Raw genomic sequence first — 10,954 nt, forward strand, 5'->3', positions numbered from 1 at the left:
TATAGTGAGTTTCTTTTAAATAACGTATAGTTGGTCTTGCATTTTAATCCAATCTGACAGTCCCTGCTTGTTCGGGGGTGTTCAGACCGTTTATCACAGTCTACGTGTCAGTAACATTAGGCCACGTCACATGTAGTTTAAGGAAGTTACACTAGTGTACGTATAATTTCTCCCTCCCGTGTCGTCATATCTTATATGTCTGACTTTTACATATGTCATAGGTTCCTCAAAACACTGTGACCGTTTTTGTTTTAGAGCATTATCTTTTAGAGGTATAAATATAAAAAAGTGGTCTTTCTATTTATCTTCTTGTTTGCCAGTTTTGGAGCTTTTTATTTCTTTTGGTAACTACAAATTTCTGTCTGGTATCACATTCAGTCCTTTGGCCTGGAGACCTTCTTCCAATATTTGTTGTCATGCAGGTGGGCTGACAGGTAATCGGCTCGGCTCCTGTGAGACAGCCTTTAGCTCACCTTCATATCTGAAGGCTATTTTTATTGCTTCTAGAAATCTGGGCTGACACTGTTGTTCTTTTGGTGATATACCGATATCACTCATTGTCTTCTACCCTGCACACTCTGACAAGAAATCATCTGTAATCACAGTCTTTTTTCCTCTAATATAATCTCTCTCCCCCCCCTTATTTATTTTTAAGTTTTTCTCTTTATCTTCGAGTTTTAACAGTTTGGTGTGAAGTACCTAGATTTTTATTTGTTTGTTTCTGTATTTATCCTGCCTGTGCCTCTCTGGGATTCTTGAATCTGTCTTCATATCTTTCATCATTTTAGAACAGTCTCAACCCTTATGTCCTTAAATATTTCATCTGTCCATTCTCTCTCTTTTTCTCCTGGTATTTTTGATACCTGTTACCTGTTTGAAATCTTCTCTGCTCTTAGACTCTATTCTGTTTTTCTTTTTCTCACTCATGTTTAACTTTTGTTTTTGTTTGGAGAATTTCTATTCTCTTATCTTCAAATTCACTGACTCCTTCATCAACTGTGTTGAAACAACTGTGTTGCTGTGCCTTCAAAGGACCACTTCATCTGTGATAGTCCTTTTTATTTCCACCACTTATATGCATTTTTTAAAGATTTTATTTATTTATTTGACAGAGAGAGAAAGACAGCCAGCAAGAGAGGGAACACAAGCAGGAGGAGTGGGAGAGGAAGAAGCAGGCTCCCAGCAGAGGAATCCAATGTGGGGCTCGATCTCAGGACCCTAGGATCACGCCCTGAGCCGAAGGCAGATGCTTAACAACTGAGCCACCCAGGTACCCCACTACCACTTATATTTGATTCTTATGGTTTTCCTTTGTTTGTTGAAATTTCCCCATCTTTTATTACATGTTGTCCAGTTTTTCTTCAATCTTCATTGTTATTGTAAAATCCCTGTCCAGGTTTGGGATTGTTTCTGCATTTGTTGTGTTGATTGTTTTTCATTATTTTTTCCTGCTTTATGAAAAAAAAATTCATAATTTTTTTACATCGTAGACATCATATGTAGAAGGAAAGTAGGAAAAGAAATAAATAATATTTATTCCTGGATACAGAACCCCTTCTCTTCTGTCAGGCTGTTAGTGTGAGGTTTGAGTCAGCCCAGAAGGAGTTGGACTAGGTTGGGGCTGTGGCTGTAATGACCGTGGGAGTAACTTGGGCCCTGTGTTTCTCCAGAGTTGCCTTGAGCTTAGGGTGGGCCCTCAAATGCCAGATGGTTTTATTCAGTGTTCTCGTCCTGTTCCGCTTCTAGTCATCTCTACACAACTCTGCCTTCCAGGGTCCCTCCAGGCCCGTCGTGGAAGGCTAGTGCTTATTACTCAGTACTCGTGTGGCAGGTAGTGGCATGAGCATGGTGGGACAAGGCCATGTCATCTCTTGTTCCGGTCCAGCTTCCGTCTTAGGTGTGGCTTGTGCACCTGAGCTGGGGGATGTGGACTTTCCCAGTAGGTCTTCCTATATTTGGGTTCTCTAGAGAAACAGAACCGATAGGAAAGATATACATATGTATCTTTTCACATTTGCACCTTGTAACTCCCTAGCAACCTATCCTATCCTACTTTATATTACTGGTAGCTCCCAGCTCTATACACACATCACATGCAGTGTTTATTATCACGAATAAGAAATGTACCTATGAGTGTGAAATGGATTTGTTTTTGAAATTTATTTATTTGTAATATCTATCATTATGAAAAGATTCCTCTTTGAATTTTTGATTCTGTATCACAGTCTTATGGAATTTAACCTATGAAGTGCTCTCATCATATTATTTCATCATACATGAAAACTATAAAGATTAATATTAATATCAACATTTCAAGAAAAAAACTAAATGCCCTTGGGCCTCATGTCCTGGAGCAAGTACATAGGGGACAGCTCTGAAACACAAGTCCCCAGGCCATGTCCCACATCTTGCTCTCTCCACTACTCTTACCACGCCCTTGAGATGCCCCAAATGGCATTTTACCCATGATGTTGAAGCCTTCCTTGACTTCAAGCATACACTTGCATATGAGAATTTAAAAGTCACAATCCTTCTTTTTATTTTAAAATCACATTTCCATATGCAAACAAGACATAAACTGTAGGTAATGAATGACATGTGGACACATGTAGGTGAGAGAGTAGAAAAATGAAAGAGAAACAGGTTAAAATCAGCCACACTGGTAAGCAGCTTTGAAGTGAAGGCCAAGCTGGGGCCACGGGCCATCCCCTCAAGCCCGGACCCTTCCCTGCTGTCCCTTGGGTTGCCGAGTTGCTCTCGTTCGACTTGTTAGATCTTATTCCACCCCTTAGCTCAGAGCCTCTGTGTGAACCTGGCAGGGCTGCTGAGGATGCTAAAGAGGGGAATCGATGATAGGCTTTTGCCCAGCCATGCGTCATAAAGCCCAGCTCACTGTCACCAGGGCCCTCAGGCCACATGACCGCAGCTCACCCTAACCCCGAAGTCCATCCTGCCACCCCATTAAGAGATGGCATCTATGTGCAGGTGTGTAGGCCCCTCCTTTTCCAGGTGGAGCTGGGATGGCTCTAGGGCCCCTTTCACAAACACCTTCTTTCTCCACACCTGGAACCCGGGCCAGGTGAATAGGTGCCTCCTCTGGCATCCACTCCTTTTGACTAGAGCCAAGATTTAAAGAGAAGGACAGACTTCCTTTAAAGTGTTTTGTCACATTCTGATATAGAAATAAGGAAATCCTATCAGTTGGTGACACAACCCAAGGATGGCATCTGACTTTCTAACCATGTGGTGTTCAGGCACTTCTGTGGGCTGGTCCACCCCCATGAAACTCCACAGGACCCACATACCCTCCTCATTTCAGGTGCTCTGAGGAGTTCTGCTGGTGCACCTGTGGCTCCCTCTCTTCTCCATTGGGAAGAGCTCAATTTTTTCTTTCTTTCTTTCTTTCTTTCTTTCTTTCTTTCTTTCTTTCTTTCTTTCTTTCTTTCTTTCACATAAAAATCCAGATCGATAACCACAGTGAAGACATAACCTAAATTTCTACTTCACTTTGTAATACATGAACCATAATCAGTGCTAGAAAATTAGGAAAATATAATTTTCACTTTATTTTTTAAACTTTTTAAAATTTAAATTTAGTTTTAAATTCCACTATAGTTAGCATACAGTGTATATTTTCAGTTTAGTTACATTTGTCTTTTTGGCAGTAAATTCTTGTAAAGAAAATAGACTGATATATCATAGGTCAACCTTAACATGCTTGACCCTGACATCTCTTTCACAGGGAATAATAAAACCTAGAAGGATCCCAAAGGTCGATATGCAGCTGTATATAAGAACTAGACAGGTATTAGGGAGAGTTGTGTCTGCTTTGGTCTGTTTGTGTCCCCCCAACACATTTCATATATTGAAAACTCAGTGCCCAAGGAGAGGGTTCTAGGAGGGGACGGTTTTAGGAGGTGGGGACTTTAGGAGGTGAGTAGGTCAAGAGAATGACTGAGAATTTTGCCCTTATCAAAGAGGCCTCAGGAAGCTAGCTCATCCCTTCCACCATGTGTGAGGAGACAGACAGAGTCAGTAGTCTACAACCCAAAGGGACATCTCACCAGAACCTAACCTTGGTGGCAACTCCATCCTGACTTCCAACCTCCAAAACTATGGGGGAAATTCTTCTGTGTTTTATATGCCACCCATTCAGTGGTATTTCTTTTTAAGATTTTATTTATTTATTTGAGAGAGAGTGAGATACCTCCAGCGGGAAGCCCTCCAGGAGACTAGATCCTAGGTCCCAGAGATCATGACCTGAGCTGAAGGCAGATGCTTAACCAACTGAGCCACCCAGGCATCCCAAACTCACTCAATTTAAAGTGGAAGCTCATTCTCATTTCAACTCAAATTTAGGAACAAATGATGTGATCACTCTAACCAGCAGACAGATCAATTAACTTCTACTCTTCAGGAAATAAACAAAATCAGGGTAAACAAACTTATCTGGAATATAATACAAATTGACATGAAACATGAAGCATCAAGAATTTAGGACTCATAATCAGAAGATTAAACAGTTGGTAGAAACAGAACCACAGATGACTCATTCATTGGAATTATGGTATGGATTTTTTTCTAAAGAAGATTTTATTTATTTATTTGAGAGAGGGAGAGAGCAGGAGTGGGGGGGAAGGGGCAGAGGGAGAGGGAAAAGCGGCTCCCTGCTGAGCGAGGAGCCAAAAGGGGCTCAATACCAGGACCCCGGGATCGTGACCTGATTCGAAGGCAGACACTTAACAACCTGAACCACCCAAGGCCCCTCGGTTAAGGACTTTAAAATAACAATTATAAATGTGCTAAAGATTTATAGAAAAGAAATATAATGGATTAAGAATTTCAGAAGAGAAACATAAAATGTAAAAAGAACTAGAAAATAAAATATCAGATTTTTAAAAAAAGAACAACTTAGGTGGATGGACCTACAAGCATATGGGACATTGAAGAAGGGATCTATAAACTTGAAGACAGGTTAAGAGACATTATTGAGACTGAAGCACAAAAAAGAAAAAAATATTGAAAAACAAATGAATATGGCACTAGCGAGCAGTGGAATAGTATCAAGCAGTCTAACACAATTAGAATCCAGGAAGGGGAAGATAAGACTGAACTAGGTAGAATGAAAACAAATTGAGAACGTAATGACCAAAATTTTAAAAATTTGATGAAAAACTTGAACGCTTAAATCCAAAAATCTTAATCAATGCTAAGTAGGAAATACAAAGAGAAACAAACCAGGCACTTCAGAGTCAAAATACCGAAAACCAAAGAAAATGAAAACTTTTAAATCAGCCACAGGAGGGGAAAAGACCATATACATAGGGGACCAATATAAGAAAGACAGCTGCTTTCTTATCAGAAACAATGTAAGCCAGAAAACATTGGAATACGTTTAAAGTGCTGAAGAAAAAGGAAAGATCAGCCGAGAATTCATTATTCAGTAAAAGTATCCCTCAAGAATGAAGATTTAAAAAAAATACATTTGAAGACAGTGCAAACCAGAGAGAATTTGTCCCACTAGGGCTTGTATAATGGAAATGCAGAGCAATGTTAGATAGAAAAAAAAAAAAACACTTGGATGAGCAGGAAAGAACAAAGTTTTCCAGAAATGTAAAATACAAGAGAAATATGAAAATATATGTATTTTAAATATGAAATTTAAGTATTCAATTAAAAAATGAATTTGTAATAATAGCTCCCTGAGGGTTCACTGACATAATCCGGAAGCCTCACAATCATCTCTTCCACTTCACCGACAACCCAAGGCTGACTTTCTTGATCTCAGGATTGATAGTGGCATTTGTCTGTCGGTCAACCCTGCCTTCTATGTTTGCACCTTCCTGATGGCTCTCAACTCGTTTTAGCCCCACATTCTTTTTATATGTATTGTTTGCTTCACCCTTGGAGTCTTCCTGATTTTCTAGTGAGCTCATCAATCACGAAGATTCTGTTTATCTTAATAAATTCCACATCTATCTGAATCGAACAAGACAATGCTGCACAATTCCCACCTTGTGTGAAGGGTGAGCCTCTGTGTGTGTTTTAATACTAAACAGGACTGGGGCCAGAGATAAAATCTGGCCAAGCCCGTTTCAATATTAAGCAAATTTGATGCACATGAAACAGACAACTGATGTGTGAGTGTGTCTGTGTGTGGTTGCTTCACATGGATTCATCCCATTCTAGAGTAAATGAACCATGCGTTCACTTACCAACTTCTGAAGATAAAACGACAGAACAGAATTAAAGGCATGGGCTCTCAGGAACTTCACGGCTTATTTATTATTGCTGTGTTAGTATACTGAGTAGAAATTTTATTGTTGTTTCTATTATATTCAGTAGAAATAGCAGTATCATAAAGAAGAAAAGGCGTTTCCAGGAACATAAAACTGGCTTTAGAGATTTGCAAATGAGAGGAATTTTATGTTTACAGCTTTCAAAAGGTTTTCGTGATATATTTCAAAACAGTCAGTAACTTTTAAAATAATATGGTTCAGGGGCTCCTGGGTGGCACAGTCGTTAAGGGTCTGCCTTTGGCTCGGGGCTTGATTCCCGGCGTTCTGGGATCCAGCCCCACATCAGGCTCCTTCGCTGGGAGCCTGCTTCTTCCTCTCCCACTCCCCTGCTTGTGTTCCCTCTCTTGCTGGCTGTCTCTCTCTGTCATATAAATAAATAAATAAAATCTTTAAAAAAAAAAAATAAATAAAATAATATGGTTCTTTAAGAGAGTGATGTTAAGATTTAAACCCTTCACAGAATCACTAACATTTACTGGTGTCAGGCACTGCGTTTTCCAGGCGAGGCACTTGGATTCACCCAGTATCTGGCCGTGAATAAAAATCACTTACCTGTAACTATAATCTAAGAGTCTTGCCTTGCAGCCCAGTGATCTTTCTCAAAATTATCATCAGTATTTTAGCTATCATTAACAGTAAGCTACAGAACAAACAACATACACTAAAAAGAAAGCAGGAAAACGAGACGCACATTCTATACAATACACAAAATAATAGAATTAGCAATTTGACAAACAACTGAATAAAAAGTGAAATAAAGACTGGTGTTTTGATTAGGGCTTGTTTCAGGTAATTGGCTTTGGCCCTGGTGGAGTAACGTCTCTGATTTTCCATGTACTTCCTAAGAGCTCTTTTGAAATCCTTGAAACTTTCCTCTTCGCACACAGGTCCACACTCTGACACTGTTACTAGGCTGTAGAGCCCATTGGTGTAGTGGTCACCGCTTCTCTCCAACACCAGGTCTTCCATCAAGTCCATTAGCTCCTTCACTTGGCCATCCCGGTTGCTCCCTGTAGCACGGTTGTCAAAGGCACACACTCGCCTGCCGCATGCTGCCACCAGCTTGGATAGGGCTGTGTTATCTGTGTCCTGGATGTAACCCGTCAAGGATTCTCCCTCGAGGTCTTCCTTGTGGGTGAAGAGGACAATTGTGTGACTCATGGCACCTTCACCAAAGATCTCCTTCATCCTCTGCACAGCCTGCTCGTCCTGGGTGGTGAATCGGCCCAGCTGGGTCACCAGGAGCAGCACATGGGGTCCTGGGGCAGAGAGTAAGTAGCATCTCTGCACCTTTTTGCACAGGGAATCGGAATGGTCCTCCCCAGAAAACATATCCGGTGTGTCAATAATGACTATCTCTCTCTCTCCCCAGCTTCCCTGACTTTCACTGCAAGTCTTAGTAAAGGGCTGGGCAGTCAGCTGTGACCCAAATGCTTTCTTCCCAAGGATGCTGTTCCCGGTGGCACTTTTGCCGGTTCCTGTTTTGCCCACCAGAATGATTCTCAGCTCTGATCCTCTGGCGCGTTGGTTCTTCATATATGGTCCTGTAAGAGCAAGTTTCCTGTGTTATGACTAGACTGCTTATACCAGTGGAATATTTTTAACAACAAGAGATATTTCCACATTATGAGCAAAGACAGTCTCCCAATATATTGGTTTTAAACTAGAAGCTAACTCCATTATTAATCAAATCAACAGTGATTTTTAAAACAACTCAATTTCTCCCGGCGCCTGAGTGGCTCAGCTGTTTGAGAGGCCAGCTCTAGATTTTGGCTCATGTCATGATCTTGGGGTCCTGGAATGGAGCCCCGCATAGGGTTCTGTGCTCAGTGGGGAGTCTGCTCAAGGATTCTCTCTCTCCCTCTCCCTCTGCACCTCACCCTACTCCCTTGCACGTGTGCTCTCTCTCTCTGAAATCAATAAATAAATGTTTATAAAATCTCAGTTTCTCTTGAGCTACAGGATGCTGCCATATTGGGTCCTAGCAAACCATACTTGGGGGACGATATGGATTTAGAAACATATCTTCTCATGCAAGGCTTGCCTGAATCACCCAGTTCTGACTGTCTAAAAGACAAATTTTCTGAAGATCAGAGATGTGTAGCCACAACTGTGGGTTCCATCCCCAGGTGGATTAAGTAACTTGACTCTGTTCTAAGGCCAGAGATGGCTCCTCTGACCTTGCTGGGTTGGGGTGTGGTCTTGACCACCAGTGAAAAGGCTGGACTGGGGAAATACTGGAATAAGCAGAGCAAAATTCTTCTCTCTAATGAAGAAACATCTCATAGCTTATATTTTGCTTGGGGAGAGTAGCAGGATTTTTATATAAAATGGCACACAATATGGTTAAATAATCACACACACAAGAAGTCACTTACCAGACTGACTGCATTCGTGTTGGTCCATTGCTATTCCTGAGGCACAGAGAGACCAGAGACCAATTATATATATAATCTACATATTCCTGAGCCACATGGGACTTAACAGTTATTTCCCCATAAAGGATTTTGAAATAACTTATCATGGCTTCTGTGGCCCCCCTGCTTTTCTTTCCTATCAAGCTCCGTAATTTCAGAGTATATATATATATATATATATATATATATATATATATATATATATTTATATACACACTCACACACATATATATACATATATAATATTATATAACATACAATTGATATATATATATGTGTACATATATATACATACATATATAATGTAATGTTTTTAGTTCTGAATCATGCAATACCCTTGTATTCCTAGAACGCTGTCACACCCATGCCTTGTTTGTTTCCACTTAACTGATGGGGGAAAGAATTACTCTGTCTTACAGAGACATAGACATTTGCCCAGAGCCACCCAGTAAGTTAGTGAGTAGAGAAGATGTACGTTTCATTTGTAAGCCCTACCTGCTCCTGGTCGCCATGTTCACCTCTTCTCTATCTCCTTATTCCCTCCTCCTGTAACCTCCCAGTCTCTCTCTTGCTCTCCTTGGCCTCACCAATTCCTTGTCTCCCCTTCCTTTCTGGGTCTGCCTTCCACAATCCAAGGTTCAGTCTTCTCTTGGCTTCTCCCCTCCTTTCCTCGCCTTGCTCCCTCCTCTCCTGCCCTCTCCCCTCTCTCCAAATCTCCCCCTTCATTTGGAATTCTTGTGAGAGACTCAGTGAATTAAGTACACTGTCCTTGAAGCCTGAACTACATTTCATTCAATCCATCAATTACTTGAATTTTCCTCATTCCTCAACAGCCAGCTTGAAGAAGCCCTGGGACCCATTCCCTTTTCCCTATGCAGTGAGAAGCATCGGTTCGTTTTCATCAGATGATTTTTGTCTCTTGCTTCAGTCTGGCCGTGTACTCCAACGTGAAAAGGCACAGAAGACTCACGAGCACACGTGAATGCCCACATTCTGCCCTGTTAGCACCTTTATTGGCTTCGTGCTAAGAAGCTCTCTTTGCCAGTAACGTGATAACTGAACTATACAACGTTCACAGTCCTGTAAACGGGCTGTACTCCAGCCAGAGGCAGCCACTCTAAATCGTTCCCCTTAAAACAGGGAAAATTTGTTCTTAAAAAAATATCTGTTTTTCAAGCATAGCCTGGGATTAGAAATCGACACTGTGGCACTTCTCATGAATGTGGGCTTACCTGATTTACTGTCCAAAGAAACCCAGATGACTCCCCGACCAAACCTGTGACTTGCCAGCTCAGCTTAAACAGAAAGAGAAAATAAAACAAAAGCCCAACCTGTGTTCTTCCTCTCCTTAATGTCTGCAGACCTTCCCTGTGCAGAGCCCCACCATGTGCCTGTGTTAAAATGGGAAAATTCAATCCGCAGTTACTTGCTATGGTGTGGAGCAGTTGTCTTGCCAGTAGTGAAAAAGCAGTGTTGGAAGGATTTCAGCTGGACAGGGAAGAAAGGCAGGCACGTGGGGTAGCTGGTAGATTTGATCTCTTCCTGCCTCGGGCCGTGTCCTCCGGGTCACAAGTTTGCCCAAATGCATAGCCAGCCCAGGAGTTAAGCCTCATTCTCAGGTGTGCAGTGACTGTTCTAAAGGCAAGTATCGTTGGGGGAGGACAAGAGCATGGGTCTGGGGGTTGGGGGACACCTCTAATGGGGGGCTGAGCAGAGGGAAAAGGATGTAGAAAGGGGAACCTGTGAGAAACCCATTTCTTGAGTCAGACTGGGAGTTAGCAGTCATTAACCCTGAAAGCATTTTGAAATAACTCCCTCATGGCTCGCATGGCCCCCCTGCCTTTCTTTCCCATCCAGCTCTGTCATTTCAGGGAACACGCCTCTGGAGACCAATGATCTAGTTGTGTCCCCAGTAATAATCGGGAGTGTCCACATTCCAGAAGAACAACCGAGAGAGTTCAAGTCAAAACCGTTCAAATGCTCTTTCTGCTTCTTTATATGACAGTCATCACAGCAGGGGGAGGGAGAATATGGAGTTTACATTGCCTTCATCCCAGATTCCTAGTGACCACGTGTGGCTTTCCCTCCCAACGCACTGATGAAGAGTCATCCCCGGCTCTGCGCTCGGTCTTAGGGAGGCTGGGAAAGGCAGTGGAGCCATGCGACTTGGGTGAACATCACTACCCTGTTACAAACTATTATCAGTTTGTTTTGTGTTCTTCCAGCTCCTTCCCTGAC

General features: G+C 41.9%; 1 protein-coding gene across 2 annotated transcripts; it reads right to left on the reverse strand.

Moving 5' to 3' along the window:
• Window positions 1–3,662: 3,662 nt before the first annotated feature.
• LOC113249228 (GTPase IMAP family member 2) lies at window positions 3,663–10,335 on the reverse strand. 2 transcript variants are annotated; one of them, XM_026490740.4, is made up of 3 exons: window positions 10,048–10,335; window positions 8,678–8,713; window positions 3,663–7,843 (listed from the first exon to the last, which is right to left on the reverse strand). In XM_026490740.4, exons 2-3 carry the CDS (start codon window positions 8,703–8,705, stop codon window positions 6,858–6,860), a joined length of 1,014 nt encoding a protein of 337 aa, XP_026346525.2. In that variant the 5' UTR covers window positions 8,706–8,713; window positions 10,048–10,335; the 3' UTR covers window positions 3,663–6,857. The 2 variants fall into 2 exon arrangements, with proteins under 2 accessions (XP_026346525.2, XP_026346524.2); XM_026490739.4 differs by having other exon boundaries at window positions 9,949–10,335.
• Window positions 10,336–10,954: the final 619 nt, after the last annotated feature.

This window comes from Ursus arctos, unplaced genomic scaffold (genome assembly GCF_023065955.2).
Source record: "Ursus arctos isolate Adak ecotype North America unplaced genomic scaffold, UrsArc2.0 scaffold_3, whole genome shotgun sequence".
NCBI classification, from domain to species: domain Eukaryota; kingdom Metazoa; phylum Chordata; class Mammalia; order Carnivora; family Ursidae; genus Ursus; species Ursus arctos.

What these genes read in the sequence shown, in the direction of transcription:
- LOC113249228 (XM_026490740.4), bottom strand. Translation starts at nt 8,705, where the DNA reads ATGGACCAACACGAATGCAGTCAGTCTG. An exon ending in ACACGAATGCAGTCAGTCTG is followed by an intron (nt 7,844 to 8,677) that starts GTAAGTGACTTC and finishes TTGCTCTTACAG; the next exon opens with GACCATATATGAAGAACCAA.